The 22,810-nt window shown below is 38.3% G+C and overlaps 1 protein-coding gene across 8 annotated transcripts in view; it reads left to right on the top strand.

Annotated features, from left to right (window-relative positions):
* The window catches only part of aplp2 (amyloid beta (A4) precursor-like protein 2), a 165,027-nt gene that overhangs the window by 89,694 nt on the left and 52,523 nt on the right, over window positions 1-22,810 (top strand). For all 8 annotated transcript variants that reach the window (XM_073929590.1, XM_068214839.2, XM_073929589.1 and 5 more), the window contains 3 exon segments: window positions 6,634-6,746; window positions 12,329-12,570; window positions 19,322-19,527. In XM_073929590.1, the coding sequence (XP_073785691.1) occupies window positions 6,634-6,746; window positions 12,329-12,570; window positions 19,322-19,527 (561 nt within the window).

The raw sequence follows: 22,810 nt of genomic DNA, 5'->3' as shown, positions 1-22,810 counted from the left end.
CGTCCATTCAGACAGAACATTTAAAGCCGGTAAACCCTTTATGTGCAAGGATACAGGAACGGATGTTATGTTACTGGAATGATTGACGGCGTGCTATTTTGATCTTGAAACAATCCTGGACATGTCTCAATGTCAACAGCGTGTATTTAGATGTGGAATTTATTGTGAGTGTTTTTGTGTGTGAGTGTGTTTTATCCTGTACGTGTTGAGTCATTCAGGTTGGTGTGAATAATATGCTGTCTTTAGTTACGTAAGAACTTTGGTTGATCTGGTCCCTGAGGGCAGATGAGGATGATAGTTTTTGGGAACAATCTTTTTATTGAGATGTACACAGTAGAGCTGCACAGTAGAGCATTTCAGCGTCGATATTGCACTGTACACATCTGCAATATTAAAGAGCCCATATTATGGGTTTTTGAAAATTCCCCTCCATGTAGTGTGTAACATAGCTCTAAGTGAAGTGAAGTATCCAGCTAAGGCTTAAATCTGTAAGAATACAGTGTTTAAAACGGTTGATTCATCTATAAAAGAGTCAACTCATAGTGCTTCAATGACGTCAGGATGGGTTTCTTCCTCCATTTCTCAAGTGTAAGTATGTGCGGTTAAAGTTGTTGCCTCGTTGACTCTAGCTTGCAAATGTATTTAGTTGTGATTTGTTACTTGTAACCGCGTGTACTGTATCAGGTTAACTGGCTATATTCTCTTGTCGCGTGCAAAGTCACGTTAAAAACGCGACGCGTGCTGCTTTGTTTATGGAGCTCCGTGCTAGAGTTCTGCTCCCGCGATTTATTCGGAAATTTATTCCCGCGCCGCAGAAATCTGGCGCGGGGACAGCCGCGGGAATAAATTTCCGAATAAATCGCGGGGAGCGGTCGGTAACGGGTTTAATTTGGGACGGGAGCGGGCTGTCTAGCAATATCACGGATATTGCTATGCGAATGAGAAAGAGAGAGTCTGCTTGGTGCTTGTGTGTGTGTTAGTGCGCGCGTATGAGAGAGAGAGAGAGAGAGAGAGAGCGCGAGAGAGAGAGCAAACGAGCTTTGTGTGCTTGGTGCTGTGTGTGTGTTTATACAGACAGCTTGGCTGTCTGGACTATAGCTGGGTGATTTTTGGTCCCTCGCTCTAGCGGGATCGGGCGCGGCGGGCAGAAAACGGAGCGGGTTCTTAGTCTAAAACCTGGCGGGTGCGGGCGGAAGCGGGAGCGTTGTCGTCCGGAGGTGTGTGTGTGTGTGTTTTTGTGTGTGTGTGGCAGCTAAAATCCATGCCTACACTATCGAGCGTGTATGAACTGTGATTACTTTTATATTGCTGATTGGCTATTGGCCATTTCACTCTCTGACTGAAGGCAGTCGACCAATCGCGACAGACTGTCATCGGTCCAATCAGCGCAGATTAGCTTTGCGCTAAGGAGGGGTTTGGGAACAAATGAATCACTGGAGTCGCTGGGATAATTAGGTAAAAATAAATGCATATTATAAGACCATGAAAGTGTTTTTTGACCTTGCATGCATATTAGACTGTTGTTGGAGACCCTTACAACCAAGATATGACCCTATTTCATGTATAATATGGGCTCTTTAAGGGATGGATGGGTAAGGTTTTAACAGTATTGCTACTTTTATCACTACCACTTATCGGTTTGGTTCTTAAACGGTTCTCTTAGTGGTACTTTTTGTTGTACAAAAAACAAATTGAATAGAATAAACAACACTTTATAATGTTATTATGCTTTTAATGTAAAATAAAACGAAACCAATAATTGTAAAACAAATAGACTTTTCCTGTAAAAGAATGTACAATTGTTTTAAGGAAAGTGGCTCAGTTTTTAAGCATTTTTCTGGAGAAAAATCAACATGTTTGCCTTTTCTAGCAGAAATGGCCGTGATTTCAATGGTAAAAAAAAACTGTAAAAATGCTACAGTCAAGTCCGTAACCTGTTTAACGGTATGTTTCCTTAATATATATACGGCGAATAACCGTAAATTGACTTTCCCAGAATTCACTGTACACTAAAAAAAGTGTTGCATGCCGAACTGTTGCAAACAAATTATTTGTGTTGAATTTAAACAAACAAATTAAGTTGAATAATGTAATTAATAGTGTAAATAACTTAATTTGTTTCTTTAAAATCAACTCAAATAAATTGTTTACAACCACTTAATGTAAAAAAAAATGAGTAAATCCAAGGAATCATCTTTGAATAATTTTTTTCAGTGTATGGCACATCACTTTTTATACTTTTTGTTGACATTACTATGGATCTTTGTAGTTGTTTCCCAATCAGTTATGTACATTAGAGATTTATGTTACATCTAATGTTGATAAACGATGTTTATTTTATGACTTTAATTTAATGCGTGTTACCATACTGGTGTTTAGTAGCTGTGTGAATGACACTGAACACCTTCTATATACTAATACACTTTTCTGCTTGTGGGAAAAGTTGATTGTGATGAGCTTTGGTTCATTATGTAACTTCTTCATCACCTCCTGCATATGGGTGTACTAAGGTGTCTAACTGTGTAACAAAATTTGTAGATGTTGGTCATTCAAAATAAAGACATATTATCTCTATAAAAAGATGAAATACGGTAGTTTACCATGAAAATGAGAAATTACATTTACGGTTTGTACCGTGTTTTTAACGGTAAAGTACAGGCAACCACAGCTGCTGTTTTTTTACCGTAAATTTTATCGATTTATTTTTACAGTGTGGGATCTTTCTTGAGTTATTGTTCTCCCTGCTGTTGAAAATACCCTCTTTGTGTTGTAAAATGCAAGTTGATAAGATAATGTTCATAATTTTTCATTAACGCAATCACATAAATGAGTTAACAGTGTTTTGGGAGTTACCTGTGTTTTAATACAGTTTTGGAGCATCTTGCAATGTAAAAATTAGCTGTTTTTAAAAGTAATTTCTTAAGCATAGTTTAATATTAGGCTATTCATATGCTATATTTGTAACAGGGCAGGGCTTGAAATGAACCTTTTTTCTTGTTAGCAACGGTGCTACTAAACGCACTCACCAAAAAATACCGGCACCGTTCAGTGTTTCCTCTAGGATTTTTTCCAGCTGTTGCACCAGGCTTATTTTATTTATTTATTTTTACACAGATCTACCAAATACCTGTGGCGTTATATCAATGACAAATGTCGTGAGCACAGTATTAGAAGTCGAGATCGCATTTATGTAATAACCTACATGTATGAGCATGTAAATCTCTGCTTGCGCGCTAATTTCCTCTGCTCGTGCACGAAACGTCTTGCATGCCACCTCAAATATAAGCCGCATCAAGAGCGCGCAGATCTTCTTGTGGGCTCTCGAACAAGCGCTGCTGAGTGCGATTAAGTACGTTAATGTAGCAAGTTTCACCAGGCTGGCTTCGGGCCTGTATGCACTCGCACAAATGCTCCCAAAAATGTTTTAAGGTCGCATAGATAAAATTTCGGGCCCTGCAGAGTATCCCCGAGGTCTTAAAACATATTAAAAAGTTGATAAATCAATTATGAGAAAATTAAGGCCCTTGAAAGGTATTAAAAAGTCTTAATTGCGTTTTTATGAGGTCTTAAACTTTGTTCAAGCATTGTTCAAAGTGTTTGACTCCAAAAACGCATATATTTATTTTCCTCCTAATATTAATAATGACATGCTTGATTCACACGATTGCAGTGATTGCTGCAGAACAATCCACTTTCATACAATGATTTGCCTAATTACCCTAGTTAAGCCTTTAAAAGTCACTTTAAGCTCAGTACTAGCATCTTGAAAAATATCTATTATGTACTGTCATCATGGCAAAGATAAAATAAATCAGTTATTAGAGATGAGTTATTAAAACTTATTATGTTTAGAAGTGTGTTGAAAGAATCTTCTCCGTTAAGCAGAAATTGAGGGAAAAAATATACAGGGGGGGGCTAAAAATTCTGACTAGGTAGTTTTTCCATCACTAAACTTTTAAAATATTGATTGAAGTCTCGACAATTAAGTTTACGAATGCTGCTATGATAAAATAAAAACAAAACAAGAAATGATTCCCCTAAGGGACAACCACTTTGAGTTTAAAAGGCTTTGGTTCAAACAACAGCTGTGTTTTCTGCTATTTCCAGTTCTTCTTTTCTTCCAAACCCTCTCATTTTCCCAAACACTGGCCTTTTCATTCTCTCCTGTCCGCCTGTCCTCGGCTCGATTTGGCCCTGGGCCTGTTTTCGTGGTTTACGGCTAAATGAGCAGTTTGTGGACGGTCACAATCCTCTTCCATTGTGAACAGACTTCTGGTCATTAAAGGATTCAATCTCTCTGTCTCTGGCGCTCAGGCTCAGGGGTCGGGTTGGCCTCCCAGCTGTCCTGAAATCAGCTCTGTAATGACTGTCCTGCATATGGTGCACAATCTCGTGTTGGCCAGACTGATGGCATCTGAGCTCCTCTGCTGTCACTCACGCACATGATCCCCTTACTGGCTCATTTATACATTAACACTTGTTAATAGGGCTGCACAATATAGATCGTTTCAGCATTGATAATGTGCGCATTCACAATAGCCAAAATATGCAATGTTGAGTCTTAGGAGCTACCGAATTGCTGTATTTGTATAGAATTTATACGATTTACTTGCTCTTTACTTTTGAACTTTTTTCCAAATTTTTTTGTCTTGTTTCTAGTCCAAATATTTACATTTAAATACAAAAATGAGATTACGATTATTGTATCCTCTAAACGATGGTTTGTTCAGTGGACAGTCGGGAAAAAAAAATAGCTTAACGGGGCTATTAATATTATCCTTAAAATGGTTTTTAAAAACTTTAAAATTGCTTTTATTCTAGCCGAAATAAATCAAATAAGACTTTCTCCAGAAGAAAAAATATTATCAGAAATACTGTGAAAATTTCCTTGCTCTGTTAAACATCATTTGGGAAATATTTAAACAAGAAATTCAAAGGGGGGCTAATACTTCTGACTTCATCTCTATATACAGTATATACTGATTTCACATTATTTTAGGTAAAATAACTCATTACTACAGTTTCTGAAAGTAAACAGCCATATTTTTTTACTGTTTAATAAAACCTCAGACATTTTATCAAGGTAAACAAACAAACAAAACAAAAACCTGAAAACAGCAAGAGCAATCAGGTAAAGAGATACACCTGAAGCAATGTGGAGGTACTGCTTTGCTCTCTTGTTGCTTTCTTAACAGTGTTTGCTTTTCTGGTCATATTTCAGCATCCATCCATGAAACGGTTACAGATTATATTGAACAGGAAAAGCAGCACGTCCACTCTGCTTGTTTTCGGAGATGTGCTTTGACATCTACCCACATTGTCTAATGTTCTGAAAAGTCTTCAATGAGGTGTACTAGTGCCAGCCCATACTATGGTAGTCAATTGGTTTAGGTTTTCAGCATTTTTCAAAATACCTTCTTTTGTGGTCAACTGAAGAAACTCAAACGTTTAAAATGAGTAATGTAATATAATGTGTATTTATATAGCGCATTTATTGTGTTTGGCCATACACCCAAAGCGCTTCTCACCACCACCAGTGTGCAGCATCCACTTGGATGATGCGACGGCAGCCACAGGACAACGGCGCCAGTGCGCTCAACACACACACCAGCTATTGGTGGAGTGGAGAGACAGTGATAGAGCCAGTTTGGTGTAAGGGGATGATTGGGAGGACATGATCGTAAGGGCCGATAGAAAGACTTTGGCCAGGACACCGGGGTTACACCCCTGCTCTTTCACGAGAAGTGCCATGGGATTTTTATTGACCACAGAGAGTCAAGACCTCGGTTTAACGTCTCATCAGAAAGACGGCGCCCACTGACAGTATAATGCCCCCTTCACTTTTACTGGGGCATTATGACTTACACAGACCACAGGTTGAGCGCCCCCTGCTGGCCTCACTAACACCACTTCCAACAGCAACCTAGTGTTCCCTAGTGGTCTCCCATCCAGGTACTGACCAGGCTCAGCCCTGCTTAGCTTCAGTGAGTAACCGGTCTTGGGCTGCAGGGTGATATGGCTGTGGCCCCAGTAAGTAAATGAGAACAGACTTTGAAATGTGGGGTGAACTATCCCTTTAATTTACCATTTTTTTCTCATGCATTAAAGTGCATTAATATTCTGTTACAATACAATAGTCTGTGTTTTCAATGCCTGCAGTAACCTTGAGTAACCCCGGCTCAAACTTGCCAATATTAATATGTCCGAGCGATGTTCATAAGCACAGCGGTGTTCACACTCCTCAGGAATGCTAAACATGATGAGCAAGAATTACGCAATTCTCCTTAAAGAACACAGCAGGATGTCCAGCTCCTCTCTCTCTCTCTCTCTCTCTCTCTCTCTCTCTCTCTATTTCTCTGCTGGACGGGACGGTCTGTGCACCAGATCTTTGTTCTGTCTCCCGGTACTGACCAGATGTCTATTCAGATGCCACTTGCCCTATTTGTAATGTGCTCATTATAGAATGCAAAAGAGCATGTGTTGATGAATTACTGAGCCGTGTTGTCTTTTGCGCTGCCGATGTTTTTTGCAGTTGTGATGCTTGTTGGATGTTTTCCGTTTGCGCTGTACCAGCTGTGTGATATTAAAGTGTCAGCCTTGCCAATAATCTGTGTTCTGTTTGTGTGTTTTCAGTTGGGGAATTTGTAAGCGACGTCCTGCTGGTGCCAGAGAAGTGTAAATTCTTCCATAAGGAGCGCATGGACATGTGTGTCAGTCATCAGCAGTGGCACGGCGTGGCCAAAGAGGTAAGATGTCATAGAATGGCACAGATAATTACATTGAAACTAATTAAGCAAAATTACTGAAAGTGCAATTCAAAGAATGGCCACTAGGACTGGCTCCAACACAGAGCACATTTCTATTGACGCCAATATTAAATTGACCAACTTTACAGCAACTAAATAAGGGCTCTGTTTTGACGATCCATGTGTAAAGTGCAAAGCACAGGGGAAAAACGCATTCAGAGCGTGTCAGAATCCACTTTTGCTAATATAAGGACAGAAAAATCTGATTTGCGCCGTGGTGCATGGTCTGAGTTTATTTTCTTAATGAGTTATAGGTGTGTTTTGAGAATAAACCAATCAGAGTCTCATCTCCCATTCCCTTTAAGAGCCAGTCGCGCCATAAGCGCATTTGCTATTTACATGATGTAAAGTAATACCTAGTTCAGACTGCGTGATTTTAGCCCCGATTTCGGCTCGCCGACAGGTTTTGAGAAATCGCTGACAAATGCCTGAAATCACAGGCAAATCGGTGCTCGTGCACGTGAGTGACAATCACACAGTATGAACTATTAATGACGCGATCTGAGAGAATCGCCGATGAGTCGCTGATGCCTGCGCGATATTTGGCATGCTAAATATCTGGAGCTGTCGGCGATTCAAATCATGCCGTGTGAATTGAGTTTTGACTGAAAATAACATCAGCGATCGCCTACAGCCAATGAGAGAGCGGCATTCACTTGCGTGTGCGTGTGTGTATACCTGCTGCAGGACAGCGGGAGGCTGGGGGAGAAGTTAAAAGCGATCTTTTTCGGTTTATTTGGACCCACGAAATGGAGGAAAGACTAGTGGAGGTTTGACAGGACTCAGGAGCAACCGTGTCTGTTTGACGTTTCATACAGAAAGAAATTAGTTTATTATCAACGTTGAGGAGAAATGGCTAATTCCCTTTAAACCCAGGTGAGCAAACATGTACATTTTCTACCCCATTAAAGGCTTCTCTCTCATTATGTAGTTAATAGCAAAAGATATGCTACGTGTTTTTGGCTGTGAGACGTAGTTTGGACGAAGTTGTCTGTAATTCTTCCTATAGTTAAGTCATGCAATGTGAAAGTCCTTGTCGCCGATCCATCTTGCAGTGTAAACAAAGCAGCGACGAAACGCTAGCCCAGACAGTCATGCAGTGTGAAAACATCTGTGACACGACTACTTTGAAAATCATGCAGTTTAAACTCGGCATAAGTGTAAGTGGAAAAACGAAGCATTTCACTAGCAAGAAAACAGTTAAACAGAGCATCTGCAGCGCGAGAATGTGAGATAAGCCTCCTCATTAACTCATAACTTTCACTTTCACTCTTTGTGCGCACCTTGTACGCACAGACATCAATTAGCCTATAAATAGTTAATTTTGTTTGTTAAGCGCAAAGATTTGTTTCAAAACTCAGTTCTAATTTCCAGCAAATAAATAAATGAACAATAATAATGAAGTGTGCTCAAAAACCTGAGTTATATCCTAATACCTAAACCTCACAAGGTGAAGAAGGGATGAAGGCTGTGGTTTTTATATTTATGTAGGCTAGAAAATAATGTTTTGTAATATTTTAATCCTTTATATTTATATCCTATATATATCCTTATTATATCCTAAATATATCCTTAATATTTTAATTCTTTTTCATTTGTAAAGATATTTGCGTATTGCTGTACATCCTGTGTGTATTAAACAATTTGTAAGCCAGGCGCACAACTAACGTGCTCTGCGCGGAACAATAGACCGGCTTTGTTCTGGTCTATAGAACAGCCTATTATAGGTCCTCAAAATAATTCCACGCCTCCTTTTTTAGAGCAGAACGCCTATGGGTGCACATATGAGCGCAAAAGCAGTTGCTATTTAAACAGCGTGCTGCAAAACATTAAAGCGACTTTTGCGCCAAGCTGAAACTAGCAAACAACAATTGTTTCGCGCCTTGCACCGCATAGCGTCAGGTATATGATAGGGCCCAGAATGACAGTCATTATAGGCATGGATAAAATCTCATTCACATGCATGACGTGTCAAGCCTTGATAATGATTATAACGGTTTCACGACAGTCTTATGAACACCCCTTCAAGTAGTGTTACCATGTAACCTATATCTTAAGACAAATGACTGGATTCTGTGATTCCACTTGCGTTCTTCCGCATTGCAGAACTTCTAAGACCCTACAGAACACCTAAACTGCTGCAATTTTCTTCCACATCTGCACCGTGTCCGTTCTTCATTGAAAGTGATGGATTTCCAGTGTAGACTGGAGTGCTGCTCTTCTTCTCTCTCTTCCTTTCCTGTTTCATGCTTGAGTCTTCACATTTCACCCTGATAATTGGATAAGCCGTACTGCTGTAATGCTGCTAATCTCTAGACCTCTACCACACACACACCTGTACTGCTCACTTTACACTCTCATATCACGAATACACACTGCCTCTCTCTTTCTTTCTCGTTTTATTAACCGCACTTGCAGTTTTCCCTGCCATCTGTGCTGTATTTTCTCATTTGTTGTGCTGGTGTATTTAAACTCCTCCAACCTGACTGAGAATAATTCGTTCAGATTGAGCTGTAGAGGATGAAAACCGCATTCGTTTGCAGCTTGAATTCCTGAGGTTATCAGACTTGGCGTGTTAGAGATAAAAGGCCGACTCTTGGTTTCCTCAGCTTACTCTGGTTTAAAACTAGGTGTTTTTGATGATGTGTAGTTAAAGTTAAAAATCATTCTTTGAGTTATTAGTAGGGCCAGACAGAATTTGCGGATATTTTTTGGTATTTCTGCACAGTTTCGTCTAAAAAAATGAGAATTTTTCCAGAATGATTTTTGTCTTAATTTTAATATATTACATAAAAATAATATCTTTTTAACATTTATTTGATGTTCACAATGCAACTCCAGTTATGTCCACATACATTTACTGGCCACTTTATTAGGTACACTTTACTAGTATCAGGTTGGACCCCCTTTTGCCTACAGAACTGCCTTAATCCTTCGTGGCATAGATTCAACAAGGTACTGGAAATATTCCTCTGAGAGTTTGGTCCATATTGACATGATAGCATCATGCAGTTGCTGCAGATTTGTCAGCTGCACATCCATGATGCGAATCTCCCGTTCCACCACATCCCAAAGGTGCTCTATTAGATTGAGATCTGGTGACAGTGGAGGCCATTTGAGTACAGTGAACTCATTGTCGTGTTCAAGATGCCAAATTCTGACCCTATTATCTGAATGTCGCAGCAGAAATTGAGACTCATCAGACCAGGCAACGTTTTTCTTCTTTCTTACCGTCCCTATCCCTACTCTCTCTCTTACTTTGCTTCCTGTCTGAAATACTGTCCTATCCACTTAATAAAAGGCCAGAATTAAATCTTAAAATAAATAAATAAATAATAAAATTCAGTCCCACACAGATCTCTACTCTGGATAACTTAAAACAGCGACCACTAGTCTCTCCTTCATCTTTAAAAGTCATTGTAGTTAACATAAACACTTCTGTCGCCTCAATAGAAACCCCGCCTCTGCTTTCATTTGATTGGAGAATGATTGGATTACTGGCGTAACACGCTTTTTCCATTCAGTTTACATTGTTCCAATTGCGATCACACAGAGCGCAACGGCGAAAACGCAGGGCGCAGCAGACAGTTAAAACTGGAGGCGCATAGGGTGCACACAGTAAGCAACCCGTAAAATGCTCATCGCCTTTAGTAAACCAATCAAAAGATGCGCCTATCAACACAAAAAGCGCATTCGATGTGATTGGTCCCTTAGTCTAGTTTTCCTTTCCTAAAATGACCTGAGTTTACAGTATGCTTGCTGTGAAGTCAGTGTGGAGATCCGAATTGACAACCGTAAATGTACAGTCAGATTTATCAGCCCTCCTTTATATAATTTTTTCAAATTTCTGTTTAATGGAAAGAAGATTTTTGCAACACATTTGTAAACATAATAGTTTTATTAACTCATTTCTAATAACTGATTTAATTTATCTTTGCCATGATGACAGTAAATAATATTTGACTAGATATTTTTTCAAGACACTTCTAAACAGATTAAAGTGATATTTTAGGTTAATCAGGTTAAGTTATGGTAATTAGGCAAGACATTGTATAACAGCAGGATTCAATGCTAAGGACATTTTCTACTGGCCTGACTGGACCAGCGGTTCAGATTTTTACTCGCCCTGCCAAAATTTTCACTGGGGTAAGTAAGTAAGTAAGTAAGTAAGTAAGTAAGTAAGTAAGTAAGTAAGTCAGTAAGTCAGTAAGTCAGTAAGTCAGTAAGTCAGTAAGTCAGTAAGTCAGTAAGTCAGTCAGTCAGTCAGTCAGTCAGTCAGTCAGTCAGTCAGTCAGTCAGTCTGTCTGTCTGTCTGTCTGTCTGTCTGTCTGTCTGTCTGTCTGTCTGTCTGTCTGTCTGTCTGTCTGTCTCAGTCAGTCAGTCAGTCAGTCAGTCAGTCAGTCAGTCAGTCAGTCAGTCAGTCAGTCAGTCAGTCAGTCCAAACAAACTATATCTTAGTCACATATTTTAAATAATGTCAAATATAATGTCTTTGAATCTAGAATTTAAATATTTTTAAATTGTTAAAATATTTAGCAGTAAAATACAGCAATATGGAAAATGTGCAGGTTTTTTTTTATTGCAAAACAAAAGGTGGCGGATTTAGAAGTGGCGGAAAACTATGCAAAATAATTTTTACGTTGTGTTGTACCCATGTAAAGACGTTTTCTTTTAGCCTCATCATTTGATGTTGCCGTCTCTTCATTGTACTGGTTTTACTAGGTTGTGGAAAAAAATAACGCGCTCACAACATCCAATCAGATAAAAGGAACCAAAAAGCAATATGGTGTTTATGACTTCACAGAAAAGGTAGCATTTAAAGACTTAAAAGCACAAATTGTTTCTCGATTCTAAGAATTTATTTGCATGCAATTGACACAGTCGCAGGCAAATTCAAATTTTGTAACAAAGAGGCACTGGCCTTATCGGGCTAGTAACGATTCTTTCTACTATCCCGAACATCTCTCACGCTGGCCCTGGGCCATCAGGCAGTCCTTATTGTTGAGCCCTGTACAGTGGTTTGTTCTGTAGACAATCAGAAAAAAAATATTGCTTAATAATTTTGACCTTAAAATGGTAAAAAAACTAAAATCAAAAACTGCTTTTATTCTAGCCAAAATAAAACAAATCAGACTTTCTCCAGAAGAAAATCTATTATAGGAAATACTGAAAAAAATACTTGCTCTGTAATCAGCATTTGGGACATATTTTAAAAAAGAAACGAAATCTAATATTTGTGACTTCAACTGTATCTGCAGTGTGTACGGTGTGTGTTTATACAGTAAATCACCTGAAGCAGCTGTCCTTCATTCCCAGCGTGTGTGTGTGTGTGTGTGTGTGTGTGTGTGTGTGTGTGTGTGTGTGTGTGCGCATAAACTGAAAGCCTCACGGTGCGCTGACTCTGCTGTCCCGGGACAGACGTTTAAGAGCTCTGCTGAATTTCTGGAGGCTGTTCCTGCACAGCAGAGCGGCCTTTCAAAGCACATTTGCTCTAATTGAATGGGATTTCTCCCTCTCTATAGGCCTGCTCCAAGGGAAACATGGTCCTGCACAGTTATGGCATGCTGCTGCCCTGTGGCATCGATAAGTTCCACGGCACTGAATACGTCTGCTGCCCGTCCACGCGTCCCGAAGAGCCCGCACCTCCAGCGTCACCTTCTAAAGAGATGGATGATGAAGATGATGATGATGAGGAGGAGGAGGATGTGGAGGAGCCTGTGGTTGAGGAGGACGAGGAAGATGATGAGGACGCTGTAGATGAGAGGTAATGTCATGCCATATTTATTATCATTTGTTTTTAATTAAGGCTTTTCTGCTCACCAAGCCTACACTTAATAAAATACTGTAATAGCAGGAATCGTATGAACTAATAGTAATACTACTGGCTTGTTGAATGCTTTTTCCATCTAAATCTACCCAATCATTACGCCCAACAATCCATCTCAAAAAATGTTAAACAAAAGTTCCATTTGTTCACTCTTTTTTACCAATATGGCTAAATTATCTTCCTTACATTTTACAATAACATTTGTTTAAAAATTCTCCATGCGTTCATACATAAATGCATGTTGTGCATCAGTTTAGCTTATTATAGTTTTTAAAAATGTCTTTTTTTTCCCCTTTTTTATTTTTAATTTTTAATTTTTATTATTTTAACAATTTAATATAACTAGAGTTTGCTTGTTTTGACACATTTTTTAAAATACGTGGCCCAGAAAAACCTTAATTTAAATTTTAATGGGGCAAGTAAAAATCTGTTCCTCTGGCTATCAGAAAAAAAAACCTTGTTTGTTTGTGTGTTTGTGCGGTGTGAATCGGCCTCAAGGTGTGCAGTTATTTTCAGATAAACAGCTAAACTAGTTCCAGGCAGGTCTTGATGGAATTAGGATGTGTCGCTGTGAGCTCCAGAGGTCGCAGGTCAGTAGGTCATGTGCACAAATTCGGCCACTGGTAAGGACAGGAAGGACTTTGGTTCACTGCACATTGGGACATTGATGATGACATGAGAACGACTTTGTTGTTAAACATCAAAACTGATTTTTATCGCATAATAACTTTCAAAAGTTTTTTATGTAAAATATAAATAATTTTTGTATTTTATTCTGTGATTTTACCTATCAATCAATTAATTATAGATGTTTGCTAGATTGTTCTATACTTATGTTTATGTGGGAATTAAAATAAATTGTTTTTATTTTTTTAAAGAAATGAGTTTCTTTAAGAAGTCTCATTTGACTTTGTTTGGTGAGTTTGTTCAGATTATTCATGTTTCGCATTTCTGAATTTCTGATAAATTTTGTAAACTGGAAGTTGCTTCAGTTGCTTTATATCAGCATAATGACTTTAATACAACTACTGAACTTAAGTAGGGGGTGGGGTTTTATTTTGCTCTCCAATCTTTCACTTGCAGCCAATTAACAATCTGCGGTGCGTGGCTTAGCATATTTCACCCAATACATCAAACTGATGTCATCAGAGGAGTGTCGTTTTACAGCAAAATTATTTTTTTAATTTATGCTAAAAATTATGCGAATTTTAAGTAAAGATCATTTTCCATTAAGATAGTTTGTAAATATCTTTCTGCCAAAATGTCATTTTTTAAGGTGATTTTCACAATATTTAGAGTTATTTTGTACCTTTACATTCTAGAAATTTGAATGGTTGTGTATCGGCCAAATATTGTTCAATCCTAACAAGTCAGTCATCATAAATCAACCAAATACTTATTTATTCAACTTTTATATAGTTTAAAAATCTAATTTTGCAAACATTGACACTCATGACTGGGTTTGTGGACCCAAGGTAATCTTTTGTAACATTAGCACTGTATTTATTAGTTCAATGCATTCTTGTTGACTAATAATTTCCTTCAGAACATCATAATTTTTAATATTTATTTATTTATTTATTTATAACTTATCCAGCCTGTTTTATGCAGCGGATGCCTTTCCAGCTGCAACCCATCACTGGGAAACATCCATACACACTCGTACACACATACACTACGGACAATTTAGTCTACCCAATTCACCTGTACTGTATCGTCACCTTGGAATTATTAGGTTCTATCTGCGTTCTAAATGATTTTGAGATATTGAGCTTCAAAGCTTTTCCCTTCCATAGCAAACAGTATGTGTGAAACATTTATTTTTTTAAATAAAAAGTCTTAAAATATTAACAACTGATAAAAAAAAATCCCATAATGTAAATAAGTTGTCATTTAGTAAAAATATGTCAATAACTCAATTTTGACAAAAATGTCAGATAGAACCTTAGAATTCTAAGGTGACAATATGTCTTTGGACTTAAAAAATTCCCAGAATTTCACAACATATTACTGTAATTTTTCTCAGTAAATTACATTAGTGTCACTTTACAGGATTTACCTGTTAAATCTTACATATTCAGAATTATAAAATTAAGACAGAGATCATGATTACAGCAAAATTACTGTAAAAATGGCTATTTTTACACATTAGTTATAGGAATACAAACACTATTAATATTTTTTTCAACATAGAAATTAATGCATATTAACTTTTATGCTAGTACAGGCTATTTGTTGATAATAATAAAAAAAAAAAAAATATATATATATATATATATATATATATATATATATATATATTGCTATTATGATGTACCTCAAACTAATTACTACTTTGAAAGTAATGCAATTATTAGCCAGTAATTTACTCTGAATTTAGGGTTACATTTTTTTACAGTGTGGGGGAAACCGGAGCACCCGTAGGAAACCCACACCAACACGGGAAGAACATGCAAACTCCACACAGAAACGTCAACCAGGGCTCAAACCAGTGACCGCCTTGCTGTGAGGTCATTGTGCTACCCACTGCAGCACCGTGCTGCCCCCACAAACAATCATATCAGTGTAACAAGACTATCCTAAAATAACAAAAACAAAAAAAAGCTAATATGACTCTGGATTTTCAAAGTTAATAGTATTTAGCACTTTACTCCCAACTCTGAATATATTTATGCATTTCTGATTCTGTTTTTATTAATAGTGATGCTTCTTTCATCATCAAATCAGCAGTAAACAAGCTCCTAGGCGTGGAGGTTTATCTTCAAATAAATCATGCATAGTGATTTAAAAAAATTGTTCGTCTCACGAGTCATAACATTTATTTAGTCAATTATTTACTCATCTAGATTTCTGGAGGCAGCACTGAAAAAAACGCCTCTGGCAGGCTTCTTAAAGGATGATCTATTAGTATGACTGTGAGCTGTCGTATCTCATCACACTTTGACGAGTGATAGCTGAAAAATTGATTGTACAAGTGTGTGAGCAAAATTAGGTTGACCATCTGGATATTTTCGAGTGCCATGCCTTTGACCTCTGACAGCTGCTTCATTCACTTCCATAAATCATAAAGTCCTCCAACCTGTTCTCCTCCCTTCCCTCTGTTTCCTGTGCTGTCCTTCCCTCACATCCTACTGTCTTTCCTTTGTCATCTCTCTGTGGCTTTTTTGTACACAACAATCCAGTTTTGTTTCCTTGTTTCTTGAATGTTTGTGAGTAGCTAAGGATGAGTTAATGATAATGTGTCCTTCAAGTCATGACATAAAGCTACATTCACAGGTCATGCTGGTTCCGTTTAACTTAATCTAATGTGGTAATTCATTTTTTTTAACATACACTACCTGACAAAATCTTGTTGCTGATCTCAGTTGTAGAGCAACAAATAATAACTTGACGTCTAGTTGATCATTTGGAAAAATGGCAGCAGGTAGATTTTTCAGATGAATCATCTGTTGAACTGCATCCCTATAATCACAAATACTGCAGAAGACCTACCGGAACCCGCATAGACCCAAGATTCTCAGAGAAGTCAGTCAAGTTTGGTGAAGGAAAAAATCTTGGTTTGGGGTTACATTCAGTATTGGGGCTTGCGAGAGATCTGCAGTGGATGGTAACTTCATCCTCTATTTGAAAGTTCCTGAAAGCAAAGGAGATCAAGGTGCTGCAGGATTGGCCAGCCCAGTCACCAGACATAACCATTATTGAGCATGTCTGAGGTAAGACGGAGGAGGCATTGAAGATGAATCTAAAGAATCTTTCCTGCAAGAACGCTTTCTTTGCCATTCCAGATGACTTTATTAATAAGTGATTTGATTCATTGCAGAGATGTATGGATGCAGTCCTCCAAGCTCATGATGGGGTCAGACACAATATTCATTCTTTTTCCACAGCAGCATGACTTTATATTCTATACTGGACATTATTTCTGTTAAATGACAATACTTTTGTCTAAACAGAGTCAGACTTTACTGTCCTAATTAAATCATTAAAAATCAAGGCTTGATCATATTTTATTTTGCTAAAATCAGCGTAATCTAGAGGCCTTTGCCTTTCATATGAGCCACTTTTGAAACCAAATGATCAACTAGAAGTCAAGTTATTATTTGTTGTTCCTAAAACTTTTTGTCAGGTAGTGTAAATGAACTAACACGTAATTAAGGTAGCCACTATTCACACTTAAACTCATGTGAATGATGTTGTGGTTAATGCTAGCTCTCGATTAGCACATACCTTAACTCGTCATTATTTCATAATGAAGTAGGGTTTACTTTACATATTAGTACATCATTATTCACATACTCTTACATGGTCACCCACTAAAGCTTTTATTTATTTATTTATTAATTTATAATTTGTTACTTATTTATTTTATAAGTAAAAGTAATAAGTAATATATATATAACTTAATAAAAATAATAATAAAAAAATCACCTACTGAAGCTAAGCAGGGCTGCGCCTGGTTAGTATCTGGATGGGTGACCACATGTGAAAGCTAGGTTGCTGCCGGAATTGGTGTTAGTGAGACCAGCAGGGGGCGCTCAACCTACAGTCTAATGCAGGGGTCTCAAACTCAATTTACCTGGGGGCCGCAGGAGGCAAAGTCTGGGTGAGGCTGGGCCGCATAAGGGATTTCACAAAAAAAAAAAAGTCCTCAAATGTCATTATTAACAGTTTTAATTATTTCTTCTGAACATGAAGTTTCCTGAACATTAATAGAACATTGAGTGAAGATTATGAACAGTTCTTCTGAACATGGCATCTTTTGCCTACTCCTTGCTGCCAGAGACTTGACAGCGCTTCTTCTCACAAATCTGAACCACATTTGGCTTTAGAGCGGAAGCAGTTGAGACCCTCAGTATGGCTTGAAGATGATCATCATTAAGTCTAGACCTGTACTTTGACTTAATGAAGTCCTAGGGAAAAAAGTGGGGGAACTCACTCAAAACTTCCATTCCCTCACCTAAAAAAAGGCGTATATATGTATAAATAAAACATGGGGGTGTTTTATTCCAGTCATAACCACTCCAGTCACATCAGTCTGTACCCGTCTGTATCTACCTATAATATCAATATATATAAGATGCAGGGCAGGCACGTGCACACATAGGGCTCAACCTGTGCAGAGCACATGCCCTTTTTAGTCTTGCATAGAAAGTGCCCTTCCAAAATGATCAAAAGTGCCCCCGCGACGCGACACACCCTCGGTCCCGCCCTTCAGTAGGCGCGCGATAACACCGCTCTTGAGTACGCGCGCGACAACACAGCTGATGAGTACGCGCGCGACAACACAGCTGATCAGAACGCGCGCGACAACGCGCATTGAGTGACAAGCGCGCTGTGTAATTACGGATAGAATCAGCGGAGTGGGGAGCACTCTCTCTCCCCGCTCCGCTGATTCTGTCAGAGTACAGCGGTCGGCGCGGGCCACAAAATATTGCACTGAGGGCCGCAAATGGCCCGCGGGCCGCGAGTTTGAGACGCCTGGTCTAATGCCTCAGTATAGTGATGGTGACTCTGTACTGCTCAGTGAGCGCCATCTTTTCGATAAGACATTAAACCAAGGTCTTGACTCTCAGTGGCTGTTAAAAATCCCAGGATGCCCTTTGAAAAAGAGTAGGGGCCAAATCTGTCCACTGGCTTCTGTCTATCATGGCCTCCTAACCATCCCCATATCATAATTGGCTTCATCACTCTGTCTCCTCTCCATTAATCAGCTGGTGTGTAGTGTGCTGTCTGGTGTCCTGGGGCAGGGGCATGTCAGATGCTAGAGGGCATTTGATTGGTCAAGATTTAATGAGTAACTGAAGTATGAGATGAGTTTGAAAAAAAATCGGTCCATTTAGGAGGAAGTGGGAAACTGGATGCTTTTGATGTATATATTCAATTCAGTTGAATTCATCTTGACTTCAATAGCGCTTTTACAAATTTGATTAGTCAAAGCACCTTAACATAGAAGATTATAGTAAATTGAAACCGTGTCAGTTTAGTTTTTAGTATCGAAGTTCAGTTTAGTTCAGTTCAGTGTGGTTTCATTTTCACTGCTGAGAGTCCAAACACTGAAGAGCAAATCCATTGATGTGCAGCTCCTCAAGTCCTAAACTAAGCAAGCCAGTGGGGATAAACCAGTGGCAAACACTGTTGAACAAAACTTCACCAATTGACGAAAGTGAAGGAAAAAAAAAAACCTTGAGAGAAATCAGGCTCAGTTGGGCATGACCATTTCTCCTCTGCCCAAACTTCCTGTGCAGAGCTGTAGTCTAGGCACCGAAGGCTGGAGAACGCTGGACGTCCATCGAGGAGAAGCTGCAGGTGTGAGTAGGTCACCGGCGGGTGTACAGGCTCAATACGGAGACTCATCCGTTTCTGGGTCTTTCAGGAACCAGTCTTATGCTCTTTACTCCTCCAAGACTGCCACAGCATCTGCTCAGAATACGGCCTGGTCTAGGATTATAGAGACCTCAGGATAATAAAACCAGACTAAAATAAGCATCGATATATACGTTTATTTTTTTCTAAATTTGAATTTTAACACTGTTTTGAAGCACATTAGTTTATATATATCCTTAAAACTAACAGACTGAAACTGAAATCTACATTTTTTATTTGTTTAACAGCTTCCCTTTAAAAAGGCAGATAGACCCAAAAACATCACTATCACGTGAAATGTAAAAAATGTTTTCTTTTATCTTAGTGAGCCTGTTGCCATCGATCCTCCCACTCAGGAAGACACAGCAGAGGAAGAGGAGGAGCAGGAGGAGGATGGAGATGAAGAGGACTATCACTACATCTACGAGGATGAGGAGGAGGACAGAGACAGCGAGGAGAAGGATGTTAAGAAAGAGAAAGCTGTCATGCCGGAGAAACAGGACGATGACAAAACTCTGCAGGAAGTAGAAGGTCAGTCTCACGCTGTTTCCTTCATTTATTGCCTTACTGCCACAGTGAGTTCAATTACAGCAGCTCGTTTGCTTCAGATCTTTGCTCCTGTTCACCATAAGGTTATTGACTTTTTTTTTTAAAGTAAGACTTTGTTTTGTTGTATAGGAATGTTTATGGGTCAAAGATGAGACGTGTTATTCTAGCATCAAAAATGTAGAATTAAATTTTTTCTGTTTTTAATGTTGTATTCTGTGCAGAAATTAGGCTACTTTTTACCATGATTTACAGAAGATGTCCATTTTAATGTAATTTAGGGTAACATTAGTTTAAATAATATATATTAAGGTATTAGCTGTGATTCAAATATAAAAAATGTTAAAGACTCTAAAGGTCAGAGTGCAGCAACCAAATACTGATTTAAATTAATTTAAATCTTTATACTTTGTCATTGTCTTTCAACCCATTTGGGTTTAAATGTTGTTAATCTTTTAAAATATAATCCAATCCGTTGGAGCTCTAATGTTGTTTTATTTCCAAATTTATTTCCAAATTCATGAATATGCACTCAACGGCCACTTTATTAGGTACACCCGTCCCAATGCTCAATAATCCTCATTTCTGATCAGCTTATCACATGGCAGCAACTCAATGCATTTAGGCATGTAGACGTGGTCAAGACGATCTGCTGCAGTTCAAACCAAGCGTTAGAATGAGGAAGAAAGGTGACTTTGAACGTGGCATGGTTGTTGGTGCAAGACGGGCTGGTCTGTATTTCAGAAACTGCTGATGTACTGGGATTTTCACGCACAACCATCTCTAGGGTTTACAGAGAATGGTCTGAAAATAAGAAAATATCCAGTGAGCGGCAGTTCTGTGGCCGCAAATGCCTTGTTGATGTCAGAGGAGAATGGCCAGACTGGTTCCAGCTGATAGAAAGACAACAGTAACTCAAATAACCACTCGATACAACAGAGGTCTGCAGAAGTGCATCTCTGAACACACAACACGTCCAACCTTGAGGTACCACTCCTGCAAAATAGGATAATAGAAGATTATAAAAACTTTGCCTGGTTTGATGAGTCTCGATTTCTTCTGCGACATTCGGATGGTAGAGTCAGAATTTGACATCAACAACATGAAAGCATGAATCCAACCCGGTACTAGGAAGGTGTAGCTAATAAAGTGGCCGGTGATGTATATTATGCTAATGACGATTAAACATTTTCACTCATATTTTGACATTTTATTGTTATAAAAAACTCAACAGAGTGGAAGCATTTAATGTTTTTGATGTATAAAAATCACTATTGTTTTATCTTTGACCCATATGTGTCCTATATAGTGCAACAGTTGGGTTCCAGGAGAATAAAGAAACTAAATAGTTTTCTCCATAGATGAATACAGTGGGGAAATTAAGTATTGAACACATCACCATTTTTCTCAGAAAACATACTTCTAATGGTGCATAACAGAAATTTGACCGGATGTTAAAAACCAAGGATATCCATATATGCGAAGAAAACAATATTAATTAGTTTACAAATGAAGTTATGCGTAATAATAATAAAAATAATTGAAATGAAACTGGGAAAAAGTATTGAACACATGAAGAAAGGGATGTGTAGAAAGACAGTAAAAGCCCAGACAGCAGCGGAAGCCTCTACTTAGTTCTTCAGCAACCCTCTGCCCTTCAACATTGTAAATGAATATCAGTTGCTTCAGTTCAACATTTACAATAGCAGGAAGATAAAGATGAAACCAGGGTGGACATTTCAGCAAGACATTGATCCAAAACACAGCCAAGGAAACTCTCAAATGCTTTCAGAGAAAGAAAATCAAGCTGTCTCGTCTATTAAATCTGATCTTTATTTTGTATTCTCTATTGGATTTAAGTCAAGTGATTGGCTGGAAACATCAAGATTTTTACACTCTGTTGAAGTCTGTGAATAAAAGACCTGAGACTTCATTCTCCATATGATTTTCATGATATGATATGCATCTTCAAGCTACCAGGAAAAAATATATGACGTGTTCAATACTTATTTCCCCCACTGTATAATTGTTAGATATAGCATGGAAACCAAAAATGAATAAGAAGTCATTAGATTTTAGCGATTTTGCTAAAGCCACAAAGTGTTAAATTTAATCTATAAAAAAAAAACAGCAACAGAAGCTTAGTTTATTATAAAGGAAGTATTTCTGGGTAGCTGTAAGTTAATTCGACTATTTGGAGCATTAAGATATGCTTTATTTACTCGAGTAAAATATCAAATGCAACTATAAAGTTATAAATTGCACCACAAGTGTAACAATACTGACAGTGAGAAACAATACCATTACAAGCAATTTCAGAAGTACACAAGATTGTAAATTTCTCAAGTGTTTAAAGGGGACCTATTATACCCTTTTTTACAAGATGTAAAATACGTCACTGATGTCCCTATAGTTGTGTGTGTGACGTTTCAGCTCAAAATTCCCTACAAATAATGTTTTTAACTGTTTGAAACTGCCCCTTTTAGGCTTTGATTCTAATTGTGCCGTTTTGGTGACCGTAGCTTTAAATGCAAATGAGATTGTGCTCTTTTTTTTTAAAAGAGGGTGGAGCTACAAATGCCTGTGTGTCAGCATAATACAGATTCAAAAACAAGATTAAAGTACTAGTGAGGAAGTGATTGTCACAAATAGGCGGGGCTAATGGGTTAGAAATAAAATTGACAATGTTTTTGCTAGCGCACATTCTTAAGCTGCGGTCACACTAGAGTTTGATAATGCGAAATTCTGTCATGGGGCGCTGCGAAAAGGGGCGGGAATAAACAAGATTATTAGGCATTTAAAAAAGCAAGCGATTGCTTCATATTTTAAATTTCTGTCCAGAGAGGTCATGTTTTGATCCTCGGTTGGTCTCACGCAGTCAAGTAATGCAATTTCGGCAGCAGCAACCTGCGAAACTTAACACTCAACCCTGCGTTTCCCGTCAGACGCATTTGCGTGCGTATGAATAGAAGTCTATGGGGAGAAAAGCCCAGTTTGACAGCAGCTTTATTATTTAGGTGTACAATTAATCAGTGCAAATTAATCCACTGATTAAAATAATTTATGCAATCTTCAGTCAAAATCTGACTATTTGCGGTCCTTTTCTGTTGACGTCAGTTTTTACGCTTCAAACACAATATTTTTAACCACGTTCCTTTTAACATTAGTTTGCTATGAGGGAATGATATAAAAAAATAAAGCCCCGCCCCCTACTTAATATTTAATTTCAGTTGGAAGTCGTTAAAATACAGAAATAGTCTCAGCAGCT

This window comes from Danio rerio, chromosome 18 (assembly GCF_049306965.1).
Source record: "Danio rerio strain Tuebingen ecotype United States chromosome 18, GRCz12tu, whole genome shotgun sequence".
Lineage (NCBI taxonomy): Eukaryota > Metazoa > Chordata > Actinopteri > Cypriniformes > Danionidae > Danio > Danio rerio.
Note: the sequence above shows the minus strand (reverse complement) of the source record. Positions and strands in the feature narration are given on the sequence as shown.